At 45.3% G+C, this 15,047-nt stretch overlaps 1 protein-coding gene across 1 annotated transcript in view; it reads left to right on the plus strand.

The window, feature by feature from the left end:
* SPIB (Spi-B transcription factor) overlaps positions 1-15,047 on the plus strand; it is a 43,588-nt gene that overhangs the window by 19,853 nt on the left and 8,688 nt on the right. The window contains exons 3-4 of the mRNA XM_069200921.1: positions 2,308-2,395; positions 2,970-3,163. Of these exons, the coding sequence (XP_069057022.1) occupies positions 2,308-2,395; positions 2,970-3,163 (282 nt within the window). The remainder of the gene's footprint in view (positions 1-2,307; positions 2,396-2,969; positions 3,164-15,047) is intronic.

Consider the following 15,047-nt stretch of genomic DNA (forward strand, 5'->3'; position numbering starts at 1 on the left):
GTAGTCTGCCTGGTATCACCTGGCAACATTGTTCAGTGCAGATAGAATGTGGTTGCATGCTTATTGTATAGTATCACACAAGTGTATGAACGAGTTTGGAGTAAATTGTGTGATACTACCTAGTTGTAGCATTGAGTTTAAGGTAGGCAGCATTGTATTAACTGGTAAACCCAACTGAGTGTAAAAAAGATTATTTTGGATCCTATAGATCTATGCTTGAATTTTGATTAATTTAGTTAGTATCGCCTTGTCTTGCAGATGTGTTTGGGATATATTGCTAGTTATAAACACGTTGTATCCTTCGGTTTTGGATATTTTGCTTGGTATTGCCTGTGTGTTTGGTGGAGCTCAGTTTAGTTTGTTTGGTGTCATTGAGTTCTACAGCCAAATTTATGACTGATGCTTTGTATCACCTAGCTATTTGTTTGAGTTGGTATTATGAGGCTGAGCTTGGATCGACTGCTGGATATACCCTTGCTGTGCGGCTGAATGTGATTGATTACTGTCACCTTCTTGTAGCGTGTTGAGTTTGTGGTAGTTTGGTATTATTTGACTAGGCGGTTGGGCTTTGTGTAGACTACTTGAGATTGCATGATAATCTACTTTTTCAAGTCATTTTGGATTAGTTTGCTTAGTGTCACCTGTTTGTAAGGTTGAGTTGTAGAGAGACTGCTGGTTATCACCTGGCTCTTGGGTCTTGTTTGTGGTAGATTGTATAACGTTACTGCGTAGTGGAGTTTGAAATAGACTGCTTTGCATCTCCTGCTGTTCAGGTGGTTCTGCATTACTTTCCTTACTGTCACCTTGTTGCATAGTTTAGTTTTTTAGATTGACTGTTATCACTTGGGTCTATGAATGTATTTAGATTTTGTAATATTTGGCAATGTAGTTTGAGTTTGCATTTGCATTAGCTTGCATGGTATCACCTAGTTGCATGGTTTCGTTATTCAATGAACAAATGGTAACACCAATCTGTAAGGTTGCGGTATGGAATAATCTTGTTTGGTATTATTTGCTATATTGTTGAGTTTAAGATAGAAAATGTTGTGCCTCCTAACTGTTCAAGGGAGTTTCGATTAGTTGGCTTGATATCACCAGTTGTATAGTCGACTTTTGAATATACTGGATGATAGGCTACTTGTTATTACTTTACAACTACGTTCATGGTCTATTGCAGTGGTCCCCAACCTTTTGACTTTTGTGGACCCCCCCTTTATCAATACTGGTACCCGGGGACCCCCTCTGAATCATTATTGGAATCCAGGGACCCCCACCTGAGTCATTACTGAAAGCTGGATACTTAGGGGGTTATTACAACTTTGGAGGAGGTGTTAATCCGTCCCAAATGTGACGGATATACCACCAGCCGTATTACGAGTTCCATAGGATATAATGGACTCGTAATACGGCTGGTGGTATATCCTTCACTTTTGGGACGGATTAACACCTCCTCCAAAGTTGTAATAACCCCCTTAATCTTTTGATGTTACTGTTTTCTAAGCAGTCGCGGACCTCTTGAGGAGTCTTCGCGGACCCACAGGGATCCCCGGACCACAGGATGGGAACCACTAGTCTATTGCTTGCTATCCCCTGGCTGTAGACAGCTTTTTTAGACATGGGTAGTTCACCCCCAGTTAGTCTGTATGAGCATCTTGTAGTTATACATTTAATGTTTTTATAGAACAAATCTAGCTGAAAGGCAGTAGGACGCTAAACAAGGTCAAAAGATACGGTACTTTCAACAATGTTTTAGAGAGGTGGCTGGGTTCTGAGAGCGGATGGGGAGAGAGTTGAGCCTTTCCTAAATTAGAACACAGTTGGGGCAGTCCTGATGGATACAGGAATGTTGATCCGATAACCGGGTACATAAACGGTGGAGGCCTGTTGTCTTGTTTTTCTTTTTCTGCCATTCTATGTCTCCAGTCTTTTGACGTCCTGACTTAAGGTGTGTCAAGAGCACCCAGAGAACATGTCAACCAGATAGACACGGGTGCTGTTGCTATGACTTTGTAGATGATGCAGCTAATCTTGTAGATGGTGTTAGTGGACACTCGGAACCCAGTGTTCGTCGATCATGGTTCGGCTGATGTGGTAATATTTTTTCAGACTGTGTATGTGGGTTTTGATCCAGTGATGGATCGAAAGGCTCTATGCAGTCAGGTTTCCAGTCACGAGGTCTCTCTGAAACAGCAGCATGCTGGGCAGCCTTGCACAATGCTCATGAGTATGTTATGTTATGTATTTGTAAAGCACACTATCACCAGCGAGGCTATCCTAATGTACTGATCTGACTCTTTTTCTACCCAGTACTCGGATGGATTGATCTATGACATGGACTCTGTCTGCAAACAATCGAGCACACCATCTTACCTCTCCCACCCTGACAGTCAAGCAGGTAAGGGCAGGTCTCTCTGTTTTTTAAATGGTCTTCATTGAGTTTTTATAAAAGTAACAACAATAAAAGAAATATAGTCAATTACCGTTCTGGAAGGTTGTGTTACGTTTCAAAAGAGTAGAATGTTCTCCAGAACGGGAAAGAGAGGGGCGGGGGGCAGTAGGAAACAGAGGAGGGCAAGTCTCTATTTATCTTGTGTCTGTGTACCCTTAATTAGTCAATATGCCGCAGATCCCACACACTGTTAGTGTCTTCCGTCAAAGTGACACACACAGGCATCCAGTATGAGAGAAGGGTACAAGGAAATACAGGGATATCAGTTACCCCAAGTGACAGGTAAACCCACTCCTTCTCCAGTACAGGTCCTCTCTCTGCCCCATCTGACCCAGTACAGATCTAATGTAACACCTCAGCTCTGTCACAGGTATGCCCTCACGCCTCTAAGGCTGTGACAGGGGCTCACATCTCCTCTCCAGCACTGACATGATCTCACTCGCGTGCCTTGTGCAGAAATGACCTCACATCTTTGCACTGGTACAGACATGGCCTCAAGCCTCTGCTTCTTCTCTTTCAGATTTCCTGTGGAATTGGATGGAACAGCAGGAGTCCAACTATGATGCATACGGAAATGGACAGCTGACCGCTTTGCAGAACGTGCAAGTGTCATACATGCCGAATGGCTACCAACCATACCCCCTCGAAACCGATGTTGTGGATGAGGTGGCACAGGGCCTGTGTCCAATGCCAGAAGAGAACTACGAACCCCAGGTAAGAGCAGGAGAAATCCCTGGACACATGTACGAACAGGCCTCCAGCTCTACGACATACGTTATACTGCCATAACTATAGCATCTACTCTGTTGAGCAATCATTCTAATTTTTTATTAATGATTTAGAACTGGGCGAGTCCTACTGCCCGAAACAAAGGCTGCAGTGATTTCTCTTTAAAATAAAATTTAAAAGCCTACATGGTTGTAGGCAACCTGCTACTGACCCATAGCGCTTCTTCAGGAGTTTTGGTCAAGGGGGTTGAAAAGACAACACCCAAGTAGTAGACCAATTTCCTTGACAATATTAGATTTTTCAACATCCAACAAGCCATTCATTGGTACAGAGTTGGTACGTATGAAAGCCTTGGATGTTTGGAACCTTTATCCAGAATCCCAAAGGAGCTGCAACTCTGGCCATTCTCAATCTAGTCAAAGCATTGAACACTGTTGATCATACTACCCTCATTAACCCTTTCACACGCACCCGTTTTGGCGGTACTCCCAGGACTTCTGCATACATCCTTTTAGATCTCCAACCTGCAAGATCACATGCAGCCCTCCACAGGAATCCCCTCTTTCCCTAATCGATGTACATTCCTCTCCTCACCTCATCTTCTCGTTCAGATGTTGGTCTTATTGTTATACTGATAAAGCCCAAGTCATCAGAACTCTCCCACCACTACACTCTGCTTTGAGGATTACCATATCACCATCTTTCTTGTATGAGGGATACATTGCTCATACTTAACACCTATAAGACAGACATTCTCTCAGTAGACTCTTACTGCTCAGTTCAGCATTTACTTCTCGAACTTAAGCCCATATTTATGCTTTTCGCTGCAAAACTTTGCTAACGCAGTTTTGTAGCAAAAAGTTTAGTGTCGGCTTGTGTCATTTAACAACACCAGCCGGGAGCCGAATTTATTGAATGGCACTAAACGTGGGCTAGTGTCTTAGAAGACACTAGCCGGGTGGGGGTGACAGTAGGGAAGGAGGGGGTTGTGCGCTCAAAAATTACACTAGCCTGGTTGGAGCCGAAAAAAATGCCTCTAACCAGACTAGCGCCCTTTCCTGGCACACAACCACCAAAACATGACTCTTTTCTTAGGAAAGACAGGAGGCATGGCCTTTGCACCCTGTGCCATGCAGGGGGCCCGAAGTTAGGGCCCTCAATGGCACTTTAAAAAATAATTTTTAAAATACTTACCTATACATACCCTACTCACCTGGGATGGGGATTCCCCATCTTCTGGTGTGGGTGGGGCTGTTCCTGGGACTTGGGGAGGGCACCTGTGGACCCATTCCATGGTGTTTAACCATGGAAATGGGCCCACAGGTCCCCTAAGGCCTGGTCTGACTCAGGCATTAAATAATAGTGCAAAGCAAGCTTTGCACCATTATTTAGCCCCTCCTCTCACCTGTGCACAATTTTAGCACAGGGGGATAAATACGGGGTTATGGGGATAGCACCATTTTTTAGATGAGAATGTCTACCTTGCATCTCATTGACTCCAGGTAGGTGCACGCATCCAAAAAATGGTGCAAACTCCTATATTTTGAGGTTGGATGTGTCTAACGTCAAAATATAAATATGGAGTTAGGTTTGCGCCGAATTTACATAAAAAAAGACTCAAATTCGGCACAATTGAAGTAGAAATATGGGCCTTAGTTTTCTAATAAAACTGCTCACGTTGTTGCCCTAGCTCATCTTTAAACCATGAGTAGTTAAAATTACCCTGATGTCTTGGTACAGAGATTTATTTGTGCTGGCAGCAAGGAAGAGTAACGTAGGGCCACGTGGTGGAAATTGTATTGGCCAAATCTTCTATTCTGGCATTTTCTTTGTAAGGAGGCATGACAGGACCAAACAGAGTAAAGAATATGACTTGGAAACCAGGCCAATGCAGTCTTTAAATGGGGTATTCTAAAGTTCAGCTGGGATAAACAATTGTGGGTCCTCCTAAAACTCCCACTTCTAGCTTATTCCCTTTTTATTTCACCAGTGGCGGCCGGCAGCTTTAGGAGGGAGGGGGGCGGGCGGGGCACACACACACACACACACACACTCATTCTTTCACACACAGACACGCACACACAGACATTCATTAACAACACTCATACCATTCAAACATGCACGCATGCACCAAACATTCATTTAAAAACATCACACTCATTCTTTCACACACACACGCACGCACATCCATTAACAACATTCATACCATTCAAACATGCACGCATGCACCAAACATTCAATTTGAAACATCACATACAGTGTCAATTGGTGACGCTTTTCTCATCACCCAGGGGAGGGCCTCGAGGCACCTTTGCTGGGCTAAGGAGGTCACGCCCATAGGGGCTGTGATCTCCTCAGCCCAGCAAAGTTCAGCTCAGACAACCAGGAGTCTGCGCAAATCGCGCATGTCTGCTCCTGGCTGCCTGACCTGAACATGAAGAGTGTCTGTCAGGCTGACCTTTGTTCAGCCTGACAGACACTCTTCATGGGGGGCAAAAGGTGGGGAGGCGTGGCCCCTCCACCCTAAAGGACGGGCCGCCACTGTATTTCATCCGTGTGGAAAGGGGTATCTCTCAGAGGTACATTTCTAAATCAAAGCCTGCTCTCTTTATACTCCTTTGTTTGGCCCATGCTGAACTCATAGCTCATTGATTAGAAGACGGCCTAAAGTGGACTAGTCTTGGCTCTACAGCTGCCATCTTTGTGTCGAGCTACCATGGGAGTCACTGAGCAGACTGTCTACTGAAGCTCTGCATACTGTATTGTGTTGTAATTGCATATATAGTGGTTAAAACCCCATGCGAGGTATTGAAGCACTTTTTTTTCGGCAAGTAGCATGCTGCTCTGGAAACTGAGGATTAGTGATAAGTCCATAAAATACATTGGTTGAGATTTTCCAATTGTAGTCTTAGATGAAAAACCGTTTCATTCATTAGCCTATGATTCTTGAGATTGAAGATAATACATTTTAATCTTATGCTGTCATGATGAACCATATCATGTATTACATCTGAGGCTCTTTGAAACTGAAATTAAATTATATTTTGTGTTGCCTTGTTAGAAGATGGGTGCACGAGTAAAAATCTTACGTTTTGAAAATTGGTTAGAATATTAATTAGGTGGATAAGTTAGAAACAGAGTTTGGAGATTCATTATTTAGTCAATTAACAAATAATTACGGTGGAGAAGTTAAGAATATAAATCAGATCCCTTTGTCAAAAGGCTTAATTACCGTTTTTAGATTACGAGGCAGGGGTACCTGCACTACGACACCATCTACCAGTGAAGAAGGCCATCTTGAGACAGAATGCCTGACTGTGGTGCTCAGTACTCAATTTGTAAAGAAAAACGTGCCGGTGCTCAAAGCCCTCCTTTTAAACACACGACTGCTGTAATTAAATGTGGGAACACTGAATACTGAGGAAGCGTAATCCTGAAGCCATCTCGGGCCTCTTCAATGCATTTAAAGCCACTCCCTGCCCCTTCAGCTCACTTTTTGCAACATTCTGCTTTCTCCCATTGTGACGCTTTTTCGTTTTTCTCATCCTCCGTCTTTCCCATATGTGTCTTTTGCTCGCAGCAAATGCTTGGGGCAGAAGTATAAGAGCCAGCCCTCAAAAATAAGTGCCGGTGCTCAGCACTGCAAACAACAAGAATAGATTAAGCACTGGTGTTGCTGCACTCAATGACACTAGAGATTTAACCTTCCGCAAGTTCTGAATTTTGGACCCTTCTGATACAAGCAGCTACACTAAATGTAAGGAAAAAAACAATCTTCTTCACCACTGTCACTGGAAGAGACAACCTCCATGGGGAAATGGTCATAGAAGGTACTTGTAGGGAAACATCTTTGTGAGTGTTCATCTGATGAGTATTTTAACAACACAGTAGGACCACAAGAGGAGACAGGTTCTGAAGTTTTCCCCGGAATAAAACATTACAAGAACTAAAGGCGTGGCATTTAAATTCCAATAGGAAATACTTCTTGGCACAAGTGTAACAAAAAGAAGTTCTACTTGCAGAGTAAAGTGGGAATTGAACACTAAAGTTGATTGAACTATAAGCAACTATTGGCAAAGTCAACATGTCTCTCCTTTTGGGGCATATTGGCTTTGCCAGGGGTGTCAGCCATGCAGCACAGCATCCCAATGCTGTGCTTCATGGCTAAAAAAAAAAAGGAAAAAGCCTATAACGTGGGTTGGCTGTATCATTTGTAGGCATGTGTAACAAGCATGCACATGAGCTCCTTTTTCTTTTTTTGTTTATCGATATGAGTTTTAGCGCTTCACAAAAAGAAAAATAGCAGGGTTGAAGAGTGGGAAAAAGCAACAGCGGTGAGGGGGGCAATGTAGGGAGTAAGCAGAAGTAATGCAAGGATGGGTGGAAGCAACAAAGGGGAGGCAAAGCAGAGGGTGTGTATTAGGGAAGCAAAGAGGGGAACAACATGAAAGTGGGAAACAAATGAACAAGAGAGCAGGGTTAAGCAGGGGAGTGAGAAACAAAGAACAATAGAGCAATGTGGAACTGGAAGGCACAAGCATAAGTGCAGCAAAGCAATGCAGGTGGAGAGTGCAAACTCATTGTGCAGAGGACGGGAGAAAACACACAATGGGGAGAAGTACACGAGGGAGACAGCTGGAAAACACATGCACTGTTGTAGAGTGCATGAACAAAAAGAACAAGCATTTGCACTGCAATAGGTCTCACATTTTCTTGAGTTAGAGCTATTGGCACTGTAAATTCATAACTGGACTTTTCTTGATACATAAATTGGTGAACACTGCCTCACACGTTTGTTGTTTCCTGCCATATAATTCAAGTGGTCCAGCATTTAACTAAAGCACTTGCATTTACCTTCTTCCTCCATCTTAAAGCATATACAATTATCATAAAAACCTTTATCAGAAACACATTTTTGGCATTACAGTGGGAAGAGAAATGAACGAAGAAAGTTAAAAAAAAAAAAGTGAAAGGACTTATACTGAATTGAAGGAAAGAGGAAATAAAAAAGACTAAGAATGAAGGGACGAGGAAAAATTGTGAAAGTATGAACACCTGATTGAGAAAAAAGAGAGGAACGAAACAAAGAAAGAAATAACTATGTTTTTGCGAGTTTGAAAGAGGAGGTAGGAAAACGAAGAGGGAAATTAAAAAAAAAAGTAGAGGAGTACAAATAAACAGTTGAAAGAAAGAGCGAGACTGTTAACGTGTGGATCTTAAGAGCTGGAAAGAGAAAATTGGGGGAGAAAGAAAACATTGAGAGTAAACAGAGTGAAGGAAAGAACGGAGTGAGATAGGTGAAAAAGACCCTCCCAACTAAGAATAGATTTAATTGGCTCCCCCACATCCTAAAAGAGAAGTCAGAGAGTAGAACAGCAGGAGGCACTGCAGAACAGCAGGAGGTGCATTAGCAAAGTTGTATGTGAACCCCAATACAGCAATATTGGGGCACTTCAGATCAGGATTGGGGGTATAGACAGACCTGTGTCATGACGCAGTGCTGGAATAACAGAAAGGCAGCGGGTGAGGAATGAGAAACAGAGCGCAGTGTCATTCCTGGTACAACGGGGGGCTGCAGGATAGGGTTGAGCTGCGCTGACAGAGTTGTATGTGGGCTGCAGTACTGGAATAGTAACGGGCACACAAGGTCAGAAGTGAGGTATGTCAATAGAGCTAAGTGTGAAACCTAGTATTGGCGTGCCAGCGTTGCCAAGTGTTAGCCTGGAAGTGCCCTGGTGAAGCTGCGAGTGTGGCCCAGCATGGGAGTGGCTTTGCCTCTGAACCACAGAAGCGAGGGGCGTGTGTGAGCCTTAGTACTGAGAAGAAACGTGCACTGAATGTTGGAATTGATTGATTCTGGTGGAGCTGTGGTGGTTCCCATCAACAGTGCTGTTGGATGTTAGACTTGAGGTGCACTGGCTGAGCTGTGTTTGTTCTTTTGGGTCCAGTATTGGCTTGGCAGTGGGACTAAATACTAGAATTGAGCTGCTGTAACGGAACTTTATGTGAGTGGGGTCCCAGTATAACAAGGAAGTGACCTCGCCGGGATAGAACTGAGGTGCACTGATGGAGCTGCGCCCGAGGTCCCAGTATTGGAACAGCAGAGTGTACTGACTGTAAGAACTGATGTGCTCTGGCAGACAGCGTTTGTGGGGCTCTGGCACAGCTAAGGGGCTTGGAGTGTGTGAACTGAGGTGCACTGATGGAGCTGTGCCTGAGGTCCCAGTATTGGAACAGCAGTGTGTACTGATTTTAAGAACTGAGGTGCTCTTGCAGACAGCGTGTGTGGGGTTCTGGCACGCTAAGGGGCTTGGAGTGTGTGAATTGAGATGCACTGATGGAGCTGTGCCCGATGACCCAGTATTGGAACAGCAGTGTGTACTGACTATATAAACTGAGGTGTTCTGGCAGACAGTCTGTGTGCGGTTCTGGCACGGCTGAGGGCTTGGAATGTGTGAACTGAGGTGCACTGATGGAGCTGAGAGTGGGATTCCAGTATGGAGAAGAAGTGGGCACCATCTCTAAGGACTGCGGAGCCCTGGTAGAGCTGGGTGCCTAGGCTATAAGCAATTACAAGCGATCCTCCACCCTGGGGACCACAGGCAGGCACACTTGATAAAGAAAATCTAAGCCAATGAAGGGCGGGAGCCAGGCAGCTGAGAGAGGCTGCAGAGAGCCCACAAACAACGAATGGGACCAAGATAGGTTGATTTATAGCCTTGATTACAGCTAAGCTCAGAGCAAAAATGCTCTGCAAATGAAAAGGGACGCTTCCCTGGACAGGGGCATGAAATACATTTTAAAAAGTCCCCTGCAGACCAGATAAACAGAAAAAAGCTTGATTATACAGTAGTTGCTCCCTGCTCCTACACAGGAGAAGGAGGGACAAAGAGACATGACTGACCACTAGCAAGCAAGGATTTTTAAATTACACTGAAACTAACAAATTAAATAGCTGGAAACCCAGAGAAAAAGTATACTTAAAAGTGTACAAGAGGTTGAAACGCTTACACTCGACCTAAAAAAGTAGCACCTGAAAATGGGCGGTGAAACGATACAATGTTCCAGAGAAGGAATAAAAACACAAGAGGAGGTAAAATCCCCACAAGCTAAGTAAAAAGAAGCAAGCAAATAAGGGTGACAATAAACCCGACCAATGATGAGTAAGCCCTCTGTAAGCAGACAATGATTCTCACAACAGACAGCTCATCCGCTGTTTAGTAGACAAAGCTTAAAAATAGCCACCTGAATGCCATTACTGTCTGATGCAGGCCTAGCAACATCAAGCAAATAAATTCAAAGTGCCACAATCAGGAAACAATAAAACACCGAAGGCAGCAGCCACAAGAGCCAAGGGAACCAAACAAGAGCCAATTAAAATGGATCTCTCCACCATGCAGTCTACAGTACTTAGACTGGACCACTGAGACACCTGCATTGGCTCCCAGTCAGCAAAAGGATCACCTTCCGTCTTCTCACCCACGCACACAAAGCCCTCCACAACAAGGGACCGGAATACCTCAACAGACGCCTCAGCTTCTACGTCCCCACCCGCCCCCTCCGCTCCGCTGGCCTCGCACTTGCTGCCGTCCCTCGCACCCGCCGCTCCACGGCGGGTGGGAGATCTTTCTCCTTCCTGGCGGCCAAGACCTGGAACTCCCTCCCCACCAGCCTCAGGACCACCCAGGACCACTCCGCTTTCCGGAGACTCCTAAAGACTTGGCTGTTCGAGCAGCGATAACCCCCCCTTTCCCCCCTAGCGCCTTGAGACCCGCACGGGTGAGTAGCGCGCTTTATAAATGTTAATGATTTGATTTGATTTGACTTTAAAGTGGATCCATGCCACAGTCTCCGTTAGACGCCTCAGAAGGGGATGTAGGGCTTGGTGTATGATTGAATCTACCCCAGTCCAGTGGTGTAATGCAAAGTGAAGGGGCCCGAGTCTTCCATATCTCACTGATTTCCATAGGCCTTCAGCTGAATGGAGGCCCCCAAAAGGGCTGGTGGTGGGGGCGGGGTAGGAAGTCCCTGAAAGGTTGGGGCAACCCTGCCCCACAAGGACTGAAGGGGCCTGCGGTACACCCAGTCTTACCAGTTTGTCCTAGGCAGGGTTTGTCTGGCTATGTCCCTTTTCTCCCACATGGCCGGTCCAGCTCTTCTCTCAGTTTATCAGACGAGACTGTATTTAAAACAGATTTACAGTTGCTGCCCATGACATGAGCTTTATCTTAACTATCTTTTAGGAGAAAAGGGGATCAGTTGATTTCAGTGTAAATGTATCTGCATAAAGTATGCCTTACTGGGGTTAACGTGTGCAAGCGATGTGATAACAGGGATTCTATTAACTGTAGATGTCTTAAGTTTTAAGCAAGTCGACATTGTGCTACAGAAATTACTTTTAAAAACCAGCACCGCTGGAGAGATAAACATTCTCTCCAGGTATATATCCAAATGGTTATTCCGCCAAGATGGCAAGAATGGGAGGGTGAAAGCTTCGCCAACATCCTGCCCGAAGCCGCAGTCCCTGGACACGACCAAGTCGGATGCATCACATTTTCTGATGAGCCCTGACGAACTTTGAGAAAGTAAGAGCCCCCTCTGCTAAGAGCTTATCCTTAATTTGTGCAGGGTTTACAGTGGCACCATTCAGGACGTCCAGTTAATAACAAACTGTTCCTTTGGTGTGATTGGTTGACTGGTGGCATGCCCTACATCTCAGATCTGACGCAAAACAATAAGTGGTTATCGTGTGACCCGGATGCCCTTACGAGAAGTTCAAAACCACCATGAACACACTCGCAAAAACTAGCAGGACTCCTTAAATACTTCCCGGTCGCCAATCAGCATGTGATGTGTGTATGGCAAACGCCTGCCTACCATCTGGCATGCAACTCCCCTAGAAGGGCCAGCACTTCATGAAATACGAACACTCGAGCTTGACCAGTCAAGAAACATTATGGGCAGATTTAAATGTCGACGGGCGCGTTACTACGTCACAAGGGTGGCGATTTCCATTCCGCCGAAATATCAACCCCATAGGAAATAATGAGATTTTATATTTCGGCGGAGGTGATATCCGTCAGGTCCTATGACGCAGTACATGGATCCAACCAGAGACGCCCTGTCAGGAAAATCAGCAGAACGTACTGGACCAATCCGGATCAGTCGTGGCGAGAGATCAGCCTTGGGGGCGTGATCAAGGCACTTGCTCATTCATCTGCTTTGCAGCGTCCGATTATATTCACATTTTTGCAACAAATCGCTGATAGTGATTGGGATCATCGGATTGTTAAAATGCATATTGAGTTATGGAAAGGGCTTAGCTTGGAACTCTACTGGAACGCAAACAGGCGTTCTGGGGGTTCTCCACCAGCCCCCATGCTGTCTATTGATCGAGACTGACCGAACGGGTTGATCGCGGTCAACTTCTTGTTCAAACTCATGAACTATTCAGAAAATCGTGGTTGCACTCTTGCGATAACTATGAAACCGAGGGGCATATTTATACTCCGTTTGCGCCGAATTTGCATCGTTTTTTTCGACGCAAATCTAACTCCATATTTATACTTTGGCGTTAGACGCGTCTAGCGCCAAAGTTCATGGAGTTAGCGTCATTTTTTTGCGTGAACACCTTCCTTGCGTTAATGATATGCAAGGTAGGCGTTCCCGTCTTAAAAAAATTACTCCGATGCATATGCGTCGTATTTATACTCCCGGGCAAAAATGACGCCCGGGAGTGGGCGGGTCTAAAAAACACGCATTAGCGCCGGATTTTAGCGCCTGGGTCAGGGCAGGCGTTAAGGGACCTGTGGGCTCAAAATGAGCCCAGAGGTGCCCTCCCCTGCCCCCAGGGACACCCCCTGCCACCCTTGCCCACCCCAGGAGGACACCCAAGGATGGAGGGACCCACCCCAGGGACATTAAGGTAAGTCCAGGTAAGTATTTAAAAAAAAAAAAATTGTGGCATAGCGGGGCCTGATTTGTGCCCCCCTACATGCCACTATGCCCAATGACCATGCCCAGGGGACAGAAGTCCCCTGGGCATGGCCATTGGGCAAGGGGGCATGACTCCTGTCTTTGCTAAGACAGGAGTCATTTCAATGGGGGTTGGGCGTCGTAAAAAAATGGCGCAAATCGTGTTGAGGCGATTTTTTTGCCTCAGCCTGACTTGCACCATTTGTGGACGCCCATACGCCATTTTCCCCCAACGCCGGCGCTGCCTGGTGTACGTCGTTTTTTTTAACGCACACCAGACAGCGCCGGCGGCTAACGCCGGCTAACGTCATTGAATAAATACGGCGCCCGCATGGCGCTTCAGAATGGCGTTAGCCGGCGCTAATTTTTTGGGCGCAAAACTGTGTTAGCGCAGTTTTGCGTCAAAAAGTATAAATATGGCCCCTAACTTTTCCCAACCACGCAGGAGAGGAGACAGCGAACGAGAGGCGATACTCTGCGCGTTGCAATATTATTTCATTTTTCCAAAGCCTTTTTTCCGACTCCATTTAAGATCAGTTTCGCGCATGAATGTGCTACGCTTGGGTAATCATCTTGCAACGTCAAGTACAACTCCGACTATTACAAATAACCAGCCTCAAGTTTGTCACTTTATAAACCTCGGATGCATGGCACACTGGGCAGCCAGAAAATCTGCTTGACGGGGCTTTATTGAGAAAAGCACTGGCCCACTAGGCTGTATTAACCTGCCAAAGCACGATATTTAAGAACCATCACCGAGTCTTGGTTTGCCCCTGTTTGCCAGCTTTGATGCTATAAACAGTTTTTACATTGAATGAACAGTGAAAACTGCCATGGTTGTTAAATCTGCACCACTGGGTGTATAATTGACCAGCAGAATAGCGTAGGCATTGGCAGTGTTGGGCCCAACTCGTGGTGCTACTACCCTCCTGTGGCCATTCTGGGAATAACATCTGAGTCAACGCCGCACTTGTACTTCAAGTTTGATTGTGAATCCCGCCCATTCAGCGTTAAGCCTCAAATCTCTCCAACGATTGTTTAGTATAGAGAGTTTTTAATGTGTCACTCCAGAAAGACATTGTGTATACCCGATCCACATCGCACACATGTTTTTAAGAGCACGTTTCCAGCCCACGTGTTTCTCTTGGATCCATTTTTTCATAAGTTGATTTGCAAATGACCTCTTTACAGACCCCATAAGTACCAAGTGACCCCCATGTCTTATGATGACATCTTCAGCTAAGGCAGCCTTTCGCACGTTGGTTATAGGGCTTTTGGGGCCAGTGCCGGGAATGTTTAACGTAGAACTACAAGTCCAAGAACAGTTTGAAATGAATGACGATATATGATTGTGAAAGGATGCCAGGAATTATTTGGAAGCATGACTAGATAAGAAACTGTGTGGAGATGGTCCAAATTTTGCAAAGTTCAGGAAGAACTTGCAACAGAAAATGGTGGTGTAGTGGGAGAAGACAAGGAAGCATTTCAATTTGGTTCAGGAAAAAACAGTAATTTACATGTGAAGGAGTTTGAGACATGTCGGGGACGAGGAAGAGAGTCCGTGAATGTTTTTGGTGGTCAGGCATGGATTACATGATTGACAGATTGGTTTGGAGTGTTTGCGATAATTGTTCTAAGGAATGGGTGGTACCACTGTGTGCATTTAATTGGCATCTATTCAGTAGGCTGTGCAAGCTGTTTTGCGATGGAGGAAAGCATAGTAAGCCACGTTAACCTATAGATAAGGGTGGGCTGGAAACTCCTCTCTGCCAGCGAAGTTTGCAGAGTTGTGCCACTCAGCTTGGAGCAGAAAGTTTTTCAAAAACTCCACCAACCACCATGCAGCGGAGTTTAGCAGCGCCCACCCCTAAGATCAACTCCACATTCTGTCACT

The sequence above is a fragment of the Pleurodeles waltl genome, chromosome 7 (genome assembly GCF_031143425.1).
Source record: "Pleurodeles waltl isolate 20211129_DDA chromosome 7, aPleWal1.hap1.20221129, whole genome shotgun sequence".
NCBI classification, from domain to species: domain Eukaryota; kingdom Metazoa; phylum Chordata; class Amphibia; order Caudata; family Salamandridae; genus Pleurodeles; species Pleurodeles waltl.